Consider the following 21,201-nt stretch of genomic DNA (forward strand, 5'->3'; position numbering starts at 1 on the left):
TCCACTGACACACCCCAGGATCCATGAGCAAGAAGTTGCTGGTATGGGTCTTCCGTCTCCTGAAGAAACAGCAACCAGTAATGCTCCAAAATGGTTTGGTATCTGTTGATCGTCTATTTTTATGATTCTTAATGCTCAGAAATGAAACGTTCCCTCTTTTTGCAATTTCCCAAAAAATGCAGCCCTCTTGGGTCTTGAAGAATACCAGTTGAAATCAGTATCATTTTGACACAGAATGCATACTAACAAATCACTCTGCAGTCTTCAGGACATATTCAGCTTTCATTTTCTTTATTATGCAAACCTGGGTTGGTACTAATAAATCTTACATTGCTTTCTGCCACAAGAGTACAGTTTCATACTCTAAAATGGGTTGACTTTTTTCATCAGAAGTCAATACAGCTGCAATTCAACAACATCAAAAGACTTTTCCAACTAAAGTTAACTTTATTTAAATTGGGGACCACCAAGCATATCCCACTCATTTCTGTTTATCACATCTTCCACTTAGATATTCAATGTTTGCTATGCATTATAAATCAGATGAAGCATTTTGGTAATAAGGTACAAAAACAAAATTGTCTTCTGCACACAAATGCTGCAATTTTATCACAGGAAGCAGATGAACCAAGCAAAGACTCTTGAAGAAATGTAATGTTGGTAAGCAGATACTATCAGAAGCTGCTTATCTTCGTAGCAAACGTTAGCCTTATGTGAATCCCACTTGAATTCATTTAATTAAGAAGCTGTAAAGAACAAAAAAATATGATTAAATTCAAGGGGGGGGAGTGCACATGTAGTTTGGCTTCTTGCTCTTGGAAATGAGATTTATCACCCTTTTTTGGGGTGTGGATGCTTGTGTGTTAAACAAAATAACACACAAGTCCAAAAAAGAGCCCTGCTTGATGAGACCACAGTCGTATCTGGTCTAGCATTCTCTTCACACAGTGGTCAACCAGATTCCTATAGACGCTCACAAACAAGATACAATTGCAACAGTACCCTCTCATGCTCCTGTTCCCTAGCACCTCAATCCCCAGAGTCCAACACTGGAGGTAGTATATAATAGTTGACTGGTAGCTTATCCTCCATGAATATGTCTAATCCCCCTTTAAAGCAGCTATCACTGATGGAGCAAATTCCATAGTGTGGTATCCTATGGTAGCTTTTGCTAGCAAAAACATTTCTTATATAGGGTGAAGCTCCCGGTTTTCACCACTCCCCTGTATCCATTGCAGCCTTCTGTGCCCTATCCCATCCTTTCAGGAGGTCCTCCAATCCTTCAGAGCTCTTGGGAGGCACAGGGTGGCTGCATGGGGTTGGGAATTAGTGAAAATCAGGTGTGCTTCCACTGGCAGAAAGTCACAACTGGATACAACCCATTGTTTAACCATGCTTTGTGTGAAGTGCTTCCTTTTGTCTATTCTGAATCTCCCACCATTCATATCCATCCATTCACAGATTGATTCCTTTATTGAGGGTAAAATATTGTTAAGTCTTGACATCTATAAATGCTATCTACTTTTGTGCACAAATTTCCTTCCACATTCCCACATTGATTTTCTTTTTCTTGCAGGTACACCACAGACTTGACTGTATATTTTAAAACTATCCCCCCCCCTCAAAAAGTAAAGTGCAGCAGTTCCATTTAAGCTCCTTCTCTGTCCTTGAAAATCCCCTGCTGAGACATGCATATGGGGAAAAAGAAGTCTCCTGAGAGTGGTGTAATATTAATGCCAGAAAAGGCCAGACAAGTTTCATAATTTCACCCTGAAGAGATCAGAAAGTGGCTCTAGAAAGCTGGCTATTCATCCCCAGTGAGATACACTTACAAGACCATGCCATGCAATTTGCATATCTGTAAACTTGTAAAAAGAAATGGCAGCCCCAAGGCATGTGGGAGGGATGAATAAAAGATAAAAATTTCCAAGCAATTTCTTTCCCTTTATACGATCATGTGATTGTGCATAGGGAAAATTAGCTGCAGGCTCTGTTTAACTGAAGTTAACAGGTGGGCATTGTGCAGCACTTTAAACAGACTTCAGTAAAACAGAACCTCCAGCTAATCTATCAAATGCTTTAACTAAATGGAATGCTGATGTGATCGGGCGGTTAAATTTAATGGCTGTGTTTTCCATTAACCAAAAAAGGAGTGATTTAATGAGCACAAGTACTAATGGGCATGAACTGCTACCTCCAAGGTGTGTGTGTGTGTGTGTGTGTGTGTGTGTGTGTGTAAATAAATGGCAGTAATGGATACCTGCAGGAAGAGCAAATGACACATTCATAACAATTGTAGAACTGGGAATTCAAAAATGGAAGCCAGAAAAACTAATCCACCGGCTGCATTCCGCAACAAAGAAGATTTCCCACCTTCCCCTCAAACCCAGAGTGAAATAGAGAGGGAGAGACATTAAGAACCATCCTAAGTGAAGCAGTGGTGCTGCAGATCAGATTTCCAAATTAACTGCTTATAAACAGTACGCTTGCCAAAATGTCAGGATTGGCTGCAGCTTCCAAAGTGGGAAATCTAGATCGGCTGGCATGCAATGTATGCAAAGGGTCTAGCTCTTAATCCTAGTGTGATCCAATGCGTACACATGGGTTTTGCATCTCAAGAGCATGTGCCATTTGCTTTGGGTTTGTTGTGTGACGTGATATTTTCCGAGTAATCATTTAATAGTTCATGTTTGAGCTATGGTGTCATTATATAAATATTACAAATCTGAAGTGAGTTTCTGGGTATGAATTTTTCATATTTCTAATGCAGCACAAGATATTTGTTCCTCTTTTCTATTCATCTGTGGTTGACCTGGCTCCTTTCCTCCACCTTTGGGCCCAGCACTCAGCTGCATGCAGGGAGATGCAGATTGTTTTTTCATGGCTTTAACAATGAGCCTCCCACACCTTGCCATTGAGAAGAATCTGACCAAAACAGTCGACTTTGGTCCAACAATGATTACACATCTTTCTACTGATTATTTATGGGCAGTCTATCTAATCCTCTGCCTTTCCAAGCAGCCTAACCTCCTTGCGCATGCAGTTGGATGAACTGGTATCAAGTTCACACATCACAATCTCCGATCAGTCCAGTAGCAATAATCATGTCATTCTCCTCCCCTCCCCCAATGCAATTTCAGAAAAGCTGGACCCCCCCCCCCCCGGAAAACTAAGACCAACATCTGTTTTAGCTTGCACTAATTGATTATATGGACTGAAGATCTGATTACATATGGCGGGGGAAAATCCACGTTCTTACTCAATCATACAGAAGTGGAGAGAAGGGGTCCAATTTAAAGAGCAAAGGTGTTGATTAAACTCTTTGCTTTCTGTTGCTGACCTCTTCATGTGATCTGATGCCTTCCTCTACCACCACAATGGTGAAGAACTTCCTTCTTCTTTTTAAGGAAACTAATGTTTTGAGCATTCTATTACTATCATGACCCGAGGACAATGCAGTGTGTGGTGGACAATTCTGATGAAGATAAGCTTCAGGCCTCTTCCTTGTAGGAAGAACAGTTAGTAGTTTATTCAGGGCCCTCCTAGCTGAAGGCCACAGTCCTGCCAAATCCTCTGATGTACTTGCAGTACTCCTATCTCCCCAACCATAAACGCAAAACAGCCTTTGGCCTCCCAGGCAATGAGGCAACACCTATCACAGCCTACAGATGACTCTAGTTCCCTCAAGAGACCATATTCTTGGTCTGAGCAACAAGAGTGACTGATTTTGCTAACTTCAGCCAAGAAGCCCTCCCACCCCAGGGTCACCGTTTTATTCCTTCAGCTATTCAAAGTTTTAAAGCCACAGGTGTTTTGTGTTTTTTTGGCTCAGTTTACATATGGATTACTGCCTTCAATCCTCAGATGGGAAGGGTTCAATCTATCTTTTTAAAGGAAGATTTTGTACATATGATTCTGTGTGGGGAGTGCAATTTCATATCATGAACCACATCCTTTTATATTGTAATTAGTACGAGGAGTCCAGAGAGAACTTGATTCTTTATTAAGTAGTCTACTCAGAAGACCACTGAAATTCTAGGATCTTACTGTTTCAGTGATTCTGCTTACATTACTGAACAGGTAGCTATTTCCCCCCCTTAATCTCAATACAAATTAGGAAGCAGATGGTAAAATACATTTCCTGTTGACACTTCTGGAGCTAACTTAGTAGGAGACTGCTTTTAGCCAGCAGGGCTCCCTTAGAACTGTTCAAGGTACTGTACTTGTCTGCTCTCAGCTTTGATAGGACACTATCTAATTCTCCTGTAGCCTCAAGCTCTCAGGCAGTTACAAATCTTGTGTAAGCAACCATATTTAGTATGACTGAAGCTCTTCAAATATAGAGATTCCTGAGAATATTTGTGGGTTAGATTTGCATCTCAGAATTCTCACTGCATCCTTATTTTTAGTAAAGGAAAATGTTGCTCACAGAGTCTACTGCAGATTGTAGAGTCCCATTTGGAAATATTGTTCCAAATATGTACCGGTAGATGTCAGGGGAGAGCTGGGGCACATGCTCTCAGGGGATGTTTGGTTCTGCTCCCTTTCCAATGTGTGACTACAATTGGGAACAACAAACCTGTGGTCCTCTAGATGTTGTTGGACTCTCAACTCCCATCAGCTCCAGCCAGTATGACCAATGGTCAGGGAAGATGGGAATTCAAATCCAAACAACTCCCAGAAGGCCATAGGTTTATCTATCCTTTATCCAAATGCATGGAAGCATTGTCTGATAGGAAGAGGAAGTAAACTGTATTTTCACAATTGCCCAATCAGGATCGCCTCAGTTCCGTATTTTGCCCAACTCTGATAGAGCTTTAGATGTGAGGCAGTGTTACCAACTGAGGACATTTGTGGGAACACAAAATATGTCTGGGAAAAGAGGCAGCATAACAGAGGGACAACACCCAAGCAACAGAGACCAAAACAAATGAATAAGGTCTGAACAAAATGATAAACAGTAAGCTCAGTGCCTTTTAAGACTTGCTCTTGCTCAGAGTGGCCTTAAATTTTTGAAAATTGCTGTTCAAAACTATGACTATATAATTCAGTCTACAGAACCCCTGATGAGCATTTAAGCCCCTCTTTCTTTCTTTTTTGATAGGGTGAAAACTTTTTATTGAAGAGAACACATGGGGCATATCTATATAATGTATTATAATACATTTTACTTACATGTTATCTTTATTTTGGTATTCCTTTTGCACCACTGAGTTTGTGAAGTTATCTTACATAGCACTTAAAAAGAAAAGAAAGCCAGCCTCATTTGCAGACTCAACTTTCTCACACTGCCATTTCTAGTCCATTTTTCTTTAGATGATCAAAAGCAAGAGAAACCATCATAGACATAGTAAAGGATCCTCCTACAATTTTTATGTATACGGCCATGTATAAAAGGCAGGGGCTGGGGATGATAGACAACCTCCCTCACAATCTTTCACTCTTGATTTATTTTTATTTGATTTCATTTTCAAAGCATATCACTTCATGGAGATGTGCGGCCTAAGACAAGTGGCTTTTTGTTCCCTTTATTGATGCAGGACCAGCCATCACCTGCTTCAGGAAAGATTAATATGGGTGTTTGGTGTTATGCAACACATAAGGTGTTTAAATATCTGTGGTCTTACTCCTTAGGGTGAACTTTTTTGGGGGTGGGGTCTACATCTTTCAGCATGCAGCCTCCAATTTCTCTTTGCAATCAATTATTTTAAACACATGCAAATAGAAAGATTCAATTTTCCTTAGTATGTTTCCATCGGAATGAGAGCTAGGCATCATCTGGTGCATGTCTTTTATGGAGTTCTTGTCACCTCATTTCCACAGTTAGACATTGTGATTTAGGACTGATCCCATCCTGGCTAATAATATAGGTCAACTCTTGTTGGAGCTGAGTAACATAATTTACTCTACGCTTTGTGACACTCTGAGCCCACATTTAGAACCATTTCACCAATCATCTGTAGCTGATGAATGTTAATGCTATTCTTACTAGTTGGCAGGATGAGGCAGATGAGCAAACCACCAGTTGCCAAGCTCTCCCTTGACCGCAGGGAACATGGTCATCATATGGGGCTTCATCTGTCAAGCATGCTTCGCTGTGCATTTTTAAAACCTTAAAATGTTAACTGCTGTGGACTCCATTTCCCCATTTATGTGCATCAAGTCTAAAAAAAACAAAACACCCAAAAGCATGTAGAGAAGCATCCTTGTAACCCACTTTATCTTAGTACCAAGGCTCACCTGGCAGCCTCAAGGCATGTGAGACGACAAAGTGTCACCTCCTCATGCCAGTGGTGCTCTAAGCTCCCCAAAGGGGCAATACTTAGGTGGGAATGAACCTTAACAGGGTGTCTAACATTAGTAGAACAGTGTGGCAGCAGATCTATTTTTTTTTAAATTGAATTTATATACCGCCCTACACCCAGAGTTCTCAGTGCAGTTCACAGAACAAGTTCCAACCACTTCACACTACAAGGGATCCTTGGTGATTCCCCTACAGCTGTAAACTTCTCATCCCTTGATTTCTCAGGCCACCTTCTCTCTTCTTTTGAAAGATGCAGGAATACAATTTGGGTACAAAAGAAGTAGGTGGGAAATAATAATTTAAAAAATCCTGTCTAGTAGTCCAGTTTTGTAGTCAGGCTTGGAATAGGAGGAATTAGTTGACTTATCTGTGTCCCTACAGATGCTGTTGGACTCCAACTCCAATAATCCCTAAGCATGCACATGCTGGTTAGGGCTGATGGGAAGTGGAGTGCAACAAAAGCTGGAGGGCCACAGATCCCACACCCTAAATGATATGGAAGCCTGGCAATGTGGTTGGTGAACAAAGGTTAGCCTACTCCAAGGCAACAGCTGTAGTAGAGTAAGAAAATATGGAATAAAGGAATAATAACAGTAAATAATAGATGCAACTTTTATGCTTGAACAGCTAATGACATCAAAAAGAGATGGTTAAAACCCCCAAGATACTCTTTCGCACAGGGCACCTCAGTTCTGTCTGTTGTTTGGTGCACAGACATTTATTTTTCATTAAAAGTAATGCAAGTTAACATGCATGCCCGGAGGAGATTTAACCTAAAGGAAACAGGCAGAGGGGCAAGACTGTAGCACAGCCACTCATGATTACTGCAGGAGACAAAATTGATTTCATGAAGAGCCTAATGAATTCAGCAATGCTTTGCTCAGGGACTATAATACCCCCAGAGAGTTGGGTAAAAACTCCCCAAGCAGAAGTGTGTGATATTAGATGACTTTGACACAGCACTGAAGCAGGCAACTAGGCCAGAAAAGTTATAAAATATTGACTCAGGAGCTAGTAAATTTAGGTGTAAAGGCTGTTGTGTTGCTAGCCACCAGAGATTCTCCAGGCAGCACACCTGAAGACTAACTGTTGAATATGCCAGTCAAATTACTTGTAAAACAATGAGTAGGATAATCTCTCTCTCTCTCTCTCTTTTTAAAAGTATATGAATTAAGTTCAAAATGAGCGTCAAAATATTAGTGGAGATTTCTCCCCCCCTTCCTCTCAATGGACCCAACTGATTAGGAAAGAAGGGAAGCTAAGAAAAGAGATAAAGAACAATTCTGACACTGCCTCTTTGTATTTAAGTTCAGTGCCTGCCACAGTAAGAAGTAGTCTAAAAAACGCAACAAATTTCAAGGGGCACAGGTCAAAAGTCAGTTGTGAATTGAGCAAAGGAATGATCAAAAATGTGAGTTCAGGATATCTCCTGTGAGCCAGAAAGTTGTGCAAACCAGAAGTTTTTAAACCTTGTTCTTCCATTAGAAGATCAGCAATGGCTGAAAGACTTGCTTTGAAAGGAGGGCCATAGCATAGCTCAGTGTTCCTGGGTCCAATTCAAAGTGCTGTTGTTGACCTTTAAAGCCTCATATGGTTCAGGAGCCCTGTACTGAAAACCTTTTCAACTTGGTGGGTTGGATCCTGAACACACAGCCCACCTCTAGGGGGCTGCTTGCCAACCACCTTATATCCCCAGGTTGTCAGGTGGCCTATTTTCTCTTTGCAGTGTGGTGCTGTTTAAGCTGTGCTGTGACGGAAGATTCCAGCCAATCAAATCAGTGCCAGTCAGCACCAGTCAGAAGCTCTGGATCCCAAAGGCTGGAACTCACTGCCGATCAGCACGAACTCCAACCCTGCTTTCAACAGGGATCGAAGCCACTTGGGAGATCTGACTGGGAGCTTCTGAGCGGAACCAGTAGCAATGCTTGCATTTGGCACCAAATATAAAAGGCACTGAATACAAACCCTGCTTGCCAAGGAACAACTGAGAATACTTTGCAAAGCTCCCGATTGTACCTTTGCAGCCACATCTTTACCTGCCTCACACCTTACATGGGCCAAATAAAGACCCCTGCAGGAGCTTCCCCACTGCTCACCACTTTCCCATATGAATCTGCTTGGACCCTGAGATGATCATCTGACGCCCTCCTCTTTGTACCACTTATTACGGAGAACTGAATGCTTTTCCCAAGTAGGCTCACCTGGTGCCAACTTTGTCACTCTTTCAGCATTTTTGTTTCCCCGGGCATTTGGGTAGCACTAACGATTGGCTGTTTGCCTCTCTTTGGTGGTCATCTTGGGTGGGGAGGCTATGATGGGAATAAACCCTTTCGTGCAATTATTATATTCTGAATATGTTTTCAACGTGGTTTCAGCTTCTGGTTTGGCTGGAAAAGGGTATCTGAATGCAGGGTTCAACCACTCTCAGACTCATACATGCCACAGTCAAGTGGTCCAATATATCAGAATCATTTCTCACGAGTCCTCTCCAAAGAACATATCAAGATGTTGCAGAAATTATGTTTCCACCCTGCCGAGTTTTTCCAATACTTTTAGTACAGAACTCTGACACACATGAAAAGCTCTTCTGAAAACGCAGGTGAGTAATATTTCTTGCTGCTTATTGATTCTGTTTTTTTAAATAAAAAGAGATACAAGTTGAAAATATTCATTCAAGGAAGAGCTAGTAAGAGACAGGAAGGAGATATAAATATTTTGCATGGTCTTTTATGTAGTTCCTACATCTTTCTAGATCCAAGACTTGAAATGCATTTGTACCATATTACCAGAGAACAGCAGCTGATGGATTCCACAGCTTTAAGGAAACAGAGGTGATTAATGTTTGATTAAGAAAGTGATGGCAGGAGCTGTGTTTGATGCCCTGTTTCTTCCCATACTTGTTTTTCCACTCGTGGTGTGTGGTCCTCTTCTTTCTCCTGGAACTGTGTTGTAGCATCCCTTTTCAAATACTATTCAAATACTTAAGCAGATTGAAAACAGAAGTGTTTTTCTGCTACCACCTCTGACTGCCTAGTAGTACGAGGGCCTGAAACCTTCTCTGGCCCCCAGCTGTGAGTCAGGCTTTGGTAGGAATGGACAGATCAGTCTATTTCCAATCTTTCACATCTGCTCATGGATAAATGCATTCAGTCTTGTTTCAACACTCAATCTGTGATTATCATCTTTAATCTGCATGAGAAGTCACATTTTTTCAAACAAGAATCTATTATGCGGTGAACACTAGGAAAATATGCTCTTCTCAGAACAACCTTTTCCTTGATGGAAGATCTTTGGATCCCATGGACATGTGTTGCTGCTTTGTTTGACTGATATAGAAATCTATCATATCTTCTAAAATGCTTTAAAAACAATCACGGGACTTGACATCAGTGGAACTACAGATACCCTATAGGGCTAATAGAAGCTTCAAGGTGCAATTTAGATCAGTAAAATTGTGAAGATTAAACACTAGCTTACCCCCAAACTACTGCTCTGATCAAATTCAGAGCCCCCTGTACTAGCTATAGGATAGCAGATCATCTTAAACCTACACAACAGTTCGCTCTGTCCTGAAAAGTATGAATGGGATTATAATTTTCAGAACATTGGCCCTAACACAGCAGCACAGGTCTGCAATTTAAATTCATCAGAATGCCACATGCATGCTCAAGTCCTCTGAACTTACAGTGTGGGACTGTCTACAGTTTTTATACTGCATTTATATTTTGCCACCAACATCAGTTGTAGCAGGCACAGAATCTTAATGGAATTTGATGGTATTTGCAAACTTTTAAACAGTCAGCCTGTTATTCTTTCAGCTGTGCTCAGGTGGCATTAAACTAAGGAGCAACTGGATTTCTTTATGTTGTACTATAATTTTCTCTCTTTTGGACTATAATTTTCTGATTTTCTAAGGAATACCTGACAGCTCCATTTTCTTTGATACTGGTCATGCTTGCTGCTGTGGAAAACTTGGATGAGAGCACATTTCTGCAGAAACTTGCAGGAGAACATTTCTGTAATAGTACAATGCTGCTTTCTATTATTCAGAAGCTATAGCTAATTTCCTCTATGAATGGAGAAAGCATTCTAAGCAAACAGCTGGTTTCTAGATACGGGAAAGTATGTTGCAAAGTTACACTTTTCAGCTAAGTATGGTGCATTATTTTTACCCAGCGTGTACAGTTCTGAATTCATCAACTGATCACTGTTCACATACTTTAAGGGCCATAGGGCCAGAACACACCTGGAAAACCTATGGCTTCATGAGCAGAGCCTAGGATAATTGAGGCATCAGTAATTTGCAAACTCCAAAACATAGTCCATACCTCCCAGACTAATATTTAGATTGAACTGTAGCAATACCACCAGATTTTGCACTTCTCTGAATGCTGCAATGCAGTTCTCAGCTTATCAAAATGATTTAGAAAATGTGTAGTTTGCACAAAAATATATTTAAAATAAATCCTGTGTCCTTGCAACATTGTAAGCCAGGGCTTGGTGCCTGAATACAACGTTTACCTGGAAATCCCCTTTTCAGTTGCATCTTCAAGCAGGAAGACTTCTCATGTGGTATGACTAACAAGATGAAACTGCTTTCTTCACAGTTTAGCCTCATACAAGCTGGCATCAGCTACTACACAAGTTCCCTCTTTGCAGATTAAGCACTTCCTTGTTTCATACACCAGAGTGCATGTCACATTGCAAGAAGGCGCTTTACTCCCACTTTTTATTTACTGTTTACCTTTGTACAGGGACTTGTAATACTGTCCTGCAAAACTAAAATGCAGTAAGTGTGTGTTCTGAAGTTGCTGGGAACCACAGGAGGGGAAAGTGCCCTTGTGTTCGAATCCTGCTTGCTGGTTTCCCACAGGCAGCTGTTCAGGAGAACAGGATTCTGGACTAGATGGGCCATTGACCTGATCCAGCAGGATCTTCTTATGTTCTTACGCAGTGATAATCCAAATAAACCCTAGAGATGCCAGTACAGTTTACCTGTTCATGGATTCATTAATGTCAAAGTAGAAAGCTGGGAGCAGGCAGGTGGCTGAAAAAAGGTGATCTGCGTGGATAGAGGTTTTTTTTGTGACTTACCTGTATGGGTAACCATGGTACTTGGAGCGGAATATCGACAACAGGAAACTGAAGAAGAAAACGACGAGACCCAATCCCACCAGGCATATAACTGGGGGGAAATATCAATATCAAAAAGCTGATATATTCAATATTAGGTACAATCACATATATACTGAAATACACAAGGTTAGTTAGGATGTCTCTAGGCATCATCCTTATATAATCTGAGGTAACATTGTAACCCTTTTACAAAAAAAAAACAGAATTCCAAGAGATTACCTTTTCTCATTATCACAAATGACAAGACAATTGTTGTTTAAAAAGAAAAAGGGAACTAAAGGTGACAACCTACAAAACTTCTCAGGGTACCCAGAGCTTGCTAGTGAAAGCAATAAAGTTGAATTATGTATTTCAGGGAACATCATTTCAGGTGTGTACGTCAGACCCTTTGGCAGACGAAAAAATAGTACATCTTAATTATCTATTGCCACAGGTTGGCAAATTCACAGCATCCACATGCCATGTAATTTTTCTTGAAAGGAGCTGGCTGACTCAGCCAATTCAGATGCACTTGAGGGCCAAACTAGAAGAGATGTCATTCACTGAATTAGCAGCTGCATGAATGGGATGTTAGAAGTCAACTGCAGGCATGGAGGGCTGATCCAGACTGGAAGTGTGGTAAGAGGCTTTAACCGGGGGAGGGGGGCGGCTTCTGGACCTAATTCTGGCCCTGCCCACATGTCCTACACATGACATCATACATCTGCAAGCAGGACATGAGCACAATGAAGTGCAACAGAACTCTTTCTTCATAATAGGCTCTCTTCAACCTAGATCAGTTTACTTTATATGGTACTGAAAATGCAGGATACAGGCTCAGTGCTCTAAGCATCACTTTTTGCATACAGAACCTTCACTAGGGTTTTGTACCACCCATTGGTTAGATATATATTTTACATGAGTACTGGTGACTGCAAGACTCTTGCTTAAATGTGCATGCATGCCTAGGGACTGGCTTTTGTTTCTGTTTTAAGGGTAGGGAGGAGTGGAGATTATTCACAAACTGGAGAGGATTAGCTGGTAGCGAGAGCAACATTTTCTTACCTATGTTTCGGAACTACTACAAGTAGTGACGGCACCACTGCTGCTCCTGGTGACCGCCTTCCGACAACCACAATTTCTTTTCCAAAAAGCCCCCTTAGAACAATGTTGTGTCATGAGGTAGCCTTGTTCCAGAACATCATTCCAAAGGGTGTAATTGGGATGGGTGTGTGTCAACCCTTACTGCCATTTCCCCCCACAATGCATCTTGGAATTTTGCTCAGTCATGGCATAACGTCCTTCTGGAGGGGACATTTTGTGTGTGTGTGTGTGTGTGTGTGTGTGTGTGTTCACTGCAGCCCTAAACAGGAACTCAGAGGAAAGCGATCTGGAAAACATGCTTTTCTTTGTATTATCCAATCACTCCTACTTGGTAACATTATCACTTTTACACACACAAACAGGACTAGGATCCAAAGAACTGCACAGATAGTTCAAGGGGTGGAACAAAGTTTTAGACTTTTTCATGCTATATAGCAAGCTGATGTTGAAAAGACATATCTCAAGCAGTTATTTGGATACCTGCCTGTGTCGTTAAATAATATTAGGAAAGAAAAAAGCTTATTCACAAAAGCACACCAATGTGTTCACAAATGAATAAACGCATTTGCAAGTGCTCATGAAAGTATATGAGAATCTGTGAGCTTCCACGTGGATTGCGGTAATCCAGCGTGAATCAGAATCTGTGAACAACAACAATAAATTGGACAACCACATTAAACATCTTACTTCTCCTTTTCCCAACATCTCCTTTGGAGGTAGCAGCTTCATTCAAAAGAACCATTCCCATGGTGATAGCAGCATCTGTATCGTTGTTGTCAAGGAAACAATAGAAATGCGGAAGTCTTACAAAGCTAAGCAGTGCATCTTTAAACTTGGGTTATCAATTTTATGATTTAAAGAGGGTTAATTACATTCAGTTTATGGATTGTAAAAGTTCACAGAGCTGTTCAGAGAAGAAAATGCATTAACTAGTGATTATTTCTATGTATCTTCCAGATTTTCAGAGTTATTTTCCCCTTACCTCCTTTAAATTTCTGTAACTGGTTGGAATAGACTAGCAAAAGCATTAAATGAATCCGAGTACACTAATGGTGCTTTGTTAAATTAAGTAAGTATCGTAAAGCCTGCAAACCTATGAGATATCTGGAAACCCATGTAACAATTCTGGTAGTACAAAATGAATGTCGCCAGGAGACAGATACAGGGTGCATAAAAATAATTACATTAATTCTCTGATTAACTGATGCATACTAAAGCCATTTAGATAGCACACAGTATGCTGTTTCCCAACCAATGTTTGCAAGATGGATAGTATCTGTCTAATGTGCCACAAGAACAGAGGAAAATCATTGCAGCGGCAAGTGTTTTCACTCACTAGCCATTTTTAGACTCTTAATTGCTAGCTTTTACAAATGCAAACAAGCACATAATGATAAAATAATTTTAACTAATTTGCCAGAATCCTAAGCCATTCACATAATTGTTTGAAAACGTATCCGTGAACAGCAACTGTTACTACTGTAATTAACATGTGTTCTAAGCAGTCGACATACAATTGATGTATCATGGGAGATGTATCCATTTCTAGCTTTCCCCTCCCCCCCCAAAAAGGTCTACCGTTTCATAATTTAGCCTCTTTTCTTTTTCTGTTTAACAGCCTTGTTAGTATCTGTAGTAACCAAATGAAAATTACCGGTATCCACCGGACACCACGCTCGCTGTAAACACCTTATATTAACTGAAGTGCACTTTTTGACTTTAGGATATTTGTATTGCAGCTTTTTATGAGTCTGTAGTTGTTAAGAACACAACATCCACACATAATGACACTGGAGAAAGCATGTCTAAATTAGTTTAGTGAACTTAAAAGACTGTCAAGAGCTGGGGGGGGGGAGTGGCATGGAAAGGTGAAGCCAGTTATGCTTTCACTTCTGAATATCTCTTGCCACTTTTCTGTGTGGGAGTTTCATTGCCTCGAAAGCTACTGGAGTGAAAGGTGGAATGGTGGGCAGCCGAAATATATGCAGGTTGCCCAAAGAAGCCCCATAAATTTCAACGGGAGAGAGTCGTGCGTGTGCTTAACTCTCTTTGATTGAAACAAGCAAGGTTTTAAAGTGTTCAAAGCCTGGTTGGATCACGCACAAAGTTCAAAATAAGTCATCTCTACCATGCTAACCCCAAAATACCGACCAGCTTGGGGCTTCTGCCATGGGCAAGCATGAAATAGAGGAGTTCTTGTAGCACTGAAGATTATCAGAACTTTTAAAAATACCTGAATTCTTTAGTTCATATCAGAGCAAATGCTGTCAATGCTAATTCCTGTGTGTGTATGTTTGGCTCTAATCACAGTGCTGTCCACATTCTGCCCCCCTCTCCCCACCAAACATGAAGTGATTTTGGCACATCATCTTTACTTATCTTTCCAGTTTGTATCAGGAAATTGACAGGGTTACTTGTTCTCTATATTTATTTCATTTAGTCTCCTTGACAGGTCTACAGGGAATAGTAAAAAAGATAACTGTGTGAAACTCAAAACTCATAAGGTACTCTTTTTCTTAAATGCAAGCAGGCAACATCCTCTTAAGTATTTGGAAAGGCACACAGGAACCTCTAGGTTTCATGAATTTAGATTGGCCTGTCTCCCTACACTTACAGTGCAATCCTACACTTGTCTACTCAGAAATTAATTGCATTAAGATCAATGGGATTTATTCCCAGGTTAAAAGTGTGTACACACACACACACACACACACTTATTAGAGCTATGAACTGGCTCCAGCAAAATCCTAGCTTCTGAGTCGAATCAGGGTGACTTGTAGAGCAGTGTTTTTCAACCACTGTTCCGCGGCACACTAGTGTGCCGCGAGATGTTGCCTGGTGTGCCGTGGGAAAAATTGAAAAATTCAAGAGAATTACTTTATATATAGTCAATATAGGCACAGAGTTAATTTTTTTAACATTATCTAATGGTGGTGTGCCTTGTGATTTTTTTCATGAAACAAGTGTGCCTTTGCCTCAAAAAGGTTGAAAAACACTGTTGTAGAGTCACAATGAGCCAGAGTGAGTTGAGGCAGGCCTAGATTGCATATGCCCAGGGCAATCTGCAGTAGTTAAAAGGGGAGGATAGTCAGGCAGCAAGAAGAGGGAGGAAGAAAGAGATACACACAAGGAAGCAGGCATGCTTCTCCCTCTCCTTCCCTCCTGACTGCATGTTTAACCAGGGCTTTAAATCCCAATTACAGACTGTGCAATGCCCCTGATCTGGTTTGGGGGGTCACATCTGGAGTGGGTTGGCTCCGGATTGTCCCTGTATTGGATTGGGTGGGGGTATGCACAGACTGCAGCCTTAGCTGATTAATTGCATGCGTTCAAAATGAATAAATGTACATGATTTTGCTATCAGGGGAAAAATGCAACAGTTCTAATGAAAAACAATAATCATTCTAGATGATAGACATGTGCTGTGGCAGCACGCATCATTGTCAGGCAACATACTTCCTTTTCTCCCACATGAGAAGCAATGCCATCTGCGATGTTTATAAGAAGTTGCGCTACTTTTTTTTAAAAAAAACCTGCCACTTTAATAATCATTTTTGTCAGTTCAAAACATTTTGAAATCAATCAGTCAACTAACCATTATAGGCTTTTATTTGTTTTTTAAAGAGGGGTGGAAAGCTACCCCCAACACCCACCTGATAATCTGTTGCAGCACTAAGTCAATCAGAAAAAATGGGACTCTTAGGAAGGAATTTTGAAAGTACTTGGAACTTCCTGACTACTGACATTAGGCAGGTGCAGTACTTGGAATGTTGATTTTCAAAGGAACTAGTTCTAGTTCATCTTGTTCAAAAATGAATTTACTAGTCCCAGTCCCAGTTTATGCTTTTACAAACCAAACTATTTCAGTTAAAGGTCATCTAAATGAAGCTTGGATTGAAACTTTATCCTCAGCAATTTCCCCCTAGCATTCAGAATGTTAAAAGTGACTACGCAGGGACTAAAAATAAATAAGATGCCATACATGAGGAAGACAATGCTTGACAGGCAGGAAGTCAGCAGGTGAAGCTTTCCCCACAACTGTATTTCCATACTAGAAAGGGCTAACCCTGCTTAATATATGCCAGCCACTCAACTATTAAAGACACAAGGCACCAATCCCTTTGTTCCCGTACTTCTCACTGCAAGCTGCTCCTGTTGGAAGGGAACAAATTTATTCAGCAGGGAAGATACAGGAAATGTCTCACATTCCTTCTTTCTGATTGTTTAGCAACAGTGACTAACAACCTTTGTATCTGCCTAATTTGGCTTAAAAGCATTACCCAACATTTTGCTTGCTTGCTTTGTAGATGCTTAATTGACTTGAAAAAAATGAAAGTAAAGAGTTTGGGGAAATGGTGGGGACATCTGAAAAACTGTAAGAAGCTGCACTGATGCATTCTAATGCATCCATTAAACTTTAGAAACTTTGGTCCTCTTGCAGGCAACAGAAGATAATTTTTTGACCATTAATAAAACACTTGCAGAACCAATGTTTTGTTTGAAGTTGTAAATACCTGGAGAGGAAGTTTCAGAAGGTTTCTGCTCCTCCTAAATCTGCTTCCAGAAATGGGCAGAGCAATGGGAGGGCCAGTCCTTAAAAGATAGCTGCTTTCTTTCTGAAACCTCAGTTTGGGTTGAAAGGTAGGCTATGAACCAGAGGTACTTACAGTCATACTTTGGATTACGTGTTTTCAGGTTGCAGACTGTGCCGAATCCGGAAGTACCAGAACGGGATACTTCCAGGTCTCAGCACTCGCGCAGAAGCGCAATATGACATAACGCACATGCGCAGAAGCGCTGAATCGCATCACATGCATGCGCAGATGCAGCGCTTCAAGCTGCGGGTTGCGAACGTGCCTCCCGCACAGATCACGTTCGCAACCCGAGGTATGACTGTACTTAAATCAGATAGATGGTGAGATTTACTTAGGCCTATTGATTTCAACAGGCCTACCCTGAGTATAACTGACTCACATTGGCTATCTGCCACTATTTCATTTGAAATAAAAAACTTAAGCAAATGACCTTCAGCAATGCAAGGGGCATTGGCACTTCTGGCCATGCAGTTAAAAAGGCAGGAAAATAAAACTGGCAGAGTTGCTCATTCATTGTATGTAAACGGGCAGACACTTGGCCTCCTTGTCCTTCAGGCAACTCAGCTGGAAAATTGAAAAAGTAAAATCTCACTGAAAAACCAGATGCTACATCTGAGCCGAGATATCCCGAGCAAATAAATTACGAACGTATAAATAAATAAAAGGCCATTGGCTCACCAAGTGTTGGCCACTTCAAGTACCCATTTTAATTTGTAGAAGATGAGCTTTAGGCTAAATCTAAAGCTCCAAGATGGGTTCGAATCTAACCCAGGTCATTATTTATTGAATCCATTTATTCATAGGGTAATAATTACCAACATTTATCAAACCCTGGCACCATGGAAGAGGTCAGCGGCTGGAAGCGTGGCCAACGAGGCAGAGAATGCTGCCAGCTTCCCTACACTCAGAGACTCCTGATAGTTGCATAATCCCCCCCTTCAGCAGTGGCTGGCACTGGCTCAAGAGATAGCAGCATCCTTTGGGAGGAGTGTGCCGTAGTGGCACTGCAGCATGTCAAGAGTTAGGCGCCAGTAGCAACTTCCAGGCTAAGCCTCTTCAAGCTCCTGCCATTTTCTGATGTCTAAAAGCAAGCTAAGAGCGGCGGCTGAAGGAACCTGTCAATTAGGTCTCCACAGGGCAGCTGTCAGTTTGCTCAGTCTATTCTCTCAACATGATTGGCACCATCCAGTACCTGCCAAGGAAGGCACAAAAGGCACTCTGACCAGCTGGGAGTAGAAAGCAAATTTGCAGCCCAAACTGTAAAACAACTGGTTTTATATGCTGCCTGAGACTCCTTAATATGATATGCTTTAAGCATGGTGGAGATGGGAGATCCTCTAGCAACATGCAACCTGAATGTTCCCTTCTGCAGAAGATAGGAAGTGGTTCACATCCCAACTGATGCTCTGCTAGAATTCGGGGGTTGGGGGTAGCAACGTCCTTGCATGCTAGAAATTGCAACAGAGCTATTCTGCCTAGTGATTCAACAGAATTGGAACACCATTGTGAAACAGCCACCTAGAAATGATCTGATATAATTGAGGCCTCTTCTGCACCCTCTTATACAGGGAAAAAATGATCCCCAGTGCACTCAGACAAGCAGTTATGGGTCATCAATTAACAGGTGTATTGTGTCATAAGCCAGACGCATCAGGTCTGAATACATACTGGAGCACTTTCTGCAATTTTTGACTACCACACTTTTTAATTTCCTTAATGCTGCAGCTTAACATATTACAGGACTAGTCATTAGAATTTGTTTCCGTGCAATGTTTGCTTAGCTTTAGAGCTCTTCTTTCAAATTCTGAATCTTTAATAGTCTAGTGCATTTAGGCTTGACTCAAGTGCTCAATCTGTCTCAACCCGCCGCTGCTGTCTAGGCACTCAGTTCACAGATCTGCAAATTGTTGGGAGGTTTGCTGCAGAGCGCTGAAAAGTCAAAGGCTGTGCACGGCAGTAGCTTGCAATGAACTACACACTGCAAAGAACTGTAATATTGTTTCAGTTTAAGAGCAGTCAGCACACAACGTTGTCTCCCTCCCTGTGTGTGTGTGTGTGTGTGTGTGTGTGTGTGTGTAGGGCATCAGACTTAGAAAAAAAATAGATTTAACATATACATTGTTGACTTCTTCAACAGCTTTGACACTGATCACATTTGAACTACACGTTCCCAGGGACATCGTAGAGATCCAGCTACCATTGTATATGACATAACTTACTTTTTAGGTGCTTGAACTATCATGGCCCTTAGATCACTTAGGACAGGGACAAGAAAACTGTGGCTCTCCAGAGGTAGTTGGACCAGATGCACCACCAACTTGTCAAAGAATCAGATATTCAGAATACACCATTTAGAAAAGTGTAATTATTGAAAACAAGGGCCTTTGTCACCTGTCTTTAGCACCAATCAGGAGACATAATTCCAATGGAATATTAAGCAGTAAACTTAAGGATGTTGTTGTTTTTCTAAAGGAACCACCCTCAAGATAAGCTCTTATGAAGCTTGACTGTTTCTGATGACCTCTGAAGCTGAGAACTGATATTCTATCTAAAGCCATCAGACCCGTGAAGGTAAAGATTTTAAAATCCATTTCAGCCCAGTCCAGCTACAACAAGCAGAGGATGGAACTACAGCTGACTGGATGATAGACCACTGATTTTCAGATCTTTCCTTTTCAGTGAGATAACACCTGGGCTACTTAGAAAGGTGCCAATCAAACTGGTTGGAGAAAATAGGTTTTGAAAAGCTTGAAAATGAGAACCCAAAATAAAAGTTGAGACATGGATTACAATTACACTAAAAAAAAATAATATCTCAAGTATGTGAAGTAGAGGAGAGAAAACATTGATTTGCTCTCTGAAGAAATAAATATTCTGTAGTCAACACTTCAGAGAAGTGGAAACGGAAGTATATGGTCACCCAAGGAAAAAGCATATTCCCCCAGTATCTTTTCCTTTATTTATTTATTCTCCATATTCTGCTGCTTATTTGGTTTGGCCATTCTTATAGGGTTGCTTTTTTCCTCCACCTATAAGCTTTATTCTTCCAATCCTGCAACACCCAAAAATGACTGCTCACTTTCCCTTACTGTCTCTTATACACAAAAGGTCACGTCAAAACATTTGCACAACTATACGCCTCTCTTTTCCTTCAAATCCCTTTCAGAACTAAGCTTTGTGAAGCCTTGGGCTCATTTTCAGTTGTAGAAGGCATATGGCTCAGTGATACATCTCAAGCTTTGGGTGAAAAATTTCCGAGGTTTAATCCTTGGAAATCTACAGGTAGAGGTGGGAAATACTCTGATTAGAGAACTTGGAGATCTTTTGCCAGCCTCAGTGTTTTCCAAACTTGGGTCTCCAGCTGGTTTTGGACTACAATTCCCATCATCCCTGACCACTGGTCTGACTAGCTAGGGATGATGGGAGTTGTAGTCCGAAAACAGCTGGAGACCCAAGTTTGAGAAACACTGGTTTAGATAATACTGACTTATATTCCATTCCTCAGTCTTACCTTCTTCCTTTTATCCATTACCTCTCCCATTGGAAGCTTCTCAAGGGCAGGGAACTATTTTTTTTATAAAAAAAGTTTATATTAGCTAAGTGCTATCAACGCTACTAATTTTTATACCCAGACTCTCTTGAAGTTCAGCCTATGCAGCAAGACAATTCTGTGTTAAAACTGACCTTAAAATACCTCATTAGTAAACTAAATAGTTTTTGTAGCTTAGTTACCAACATTTTATCTGCATTAACTGTATTTTAGAAAAGAATTATTGGGGAGTGGGGAGAAGGAACCCTGCAGGTTATTGTAAATCCCCACAGTAACGACCTTCAGGTTTATCACTTGCTATACAAGCAAATACATTGCTTAAATGGAAAAGTCTTTTGATAAAGAAAATATTTATTACTTGAGCTGCATTAAGTGGAATGTTATTGCAACAGCAAGTATGAAAACAGCACAGATTACAGTTGCTAATCTTCAGCGTTCTGGTGCGAGAAAACCTAAGCAAGCATTGTGAAAAGCTTAGGGTAAAAAATGTGTGGAGAATAGATGCAGGTTTTTGGCAGTAGGAAGAAATGTTA

At 40.9% G+C, this 21,201-nt stretch overlaps 1 protein-coding gene across 1 annotated transcript in view; it reads right to left on the bottom strand.

Moving 5' to 3' along the window:
* Positions 1-269: 269 nt before the first annotated feature.
* TUSC3 (tumor suppressor candidate 3) overlaps positions 270-21,201 on the bottom strand; it is a 130,414-nt gene continuing 109,482 nt past the window's right edge. The window contains exons 8-10 of the mRNA XM_033160105.1: positions 13,211-13,285; positions 11,399-11,489; positions 270-746 (exon numbers count right to left, since the gene is read on the bottom strand). Coding sequence (XP_033015996.1) covers positions 731-746; positions 11,399-11,489; positions 13,211-13,285 — 182 coding nt within the window. The 3' untranslated portion in view covers positions 270-730. The remainder of the gene's footprint in view (positions 747-11,398; positions 11,490-13,210; positions 13,286-21,201) is intronic.

This window comes from Lacerta agilis, chromosome 9 (genome assembly GCF_009819535.1).
Source record: "Lacerta agilis isolate rLacAgi1 chromosome 9, rLacAgi1.pri, whole genome shotgun sequence".
Lineage (NCBI taxonomy): Eukaryota > Metazoa > Chordata > Lepidosauria > Squamata > Lacertidae > Lacerta > Lacerta agilis.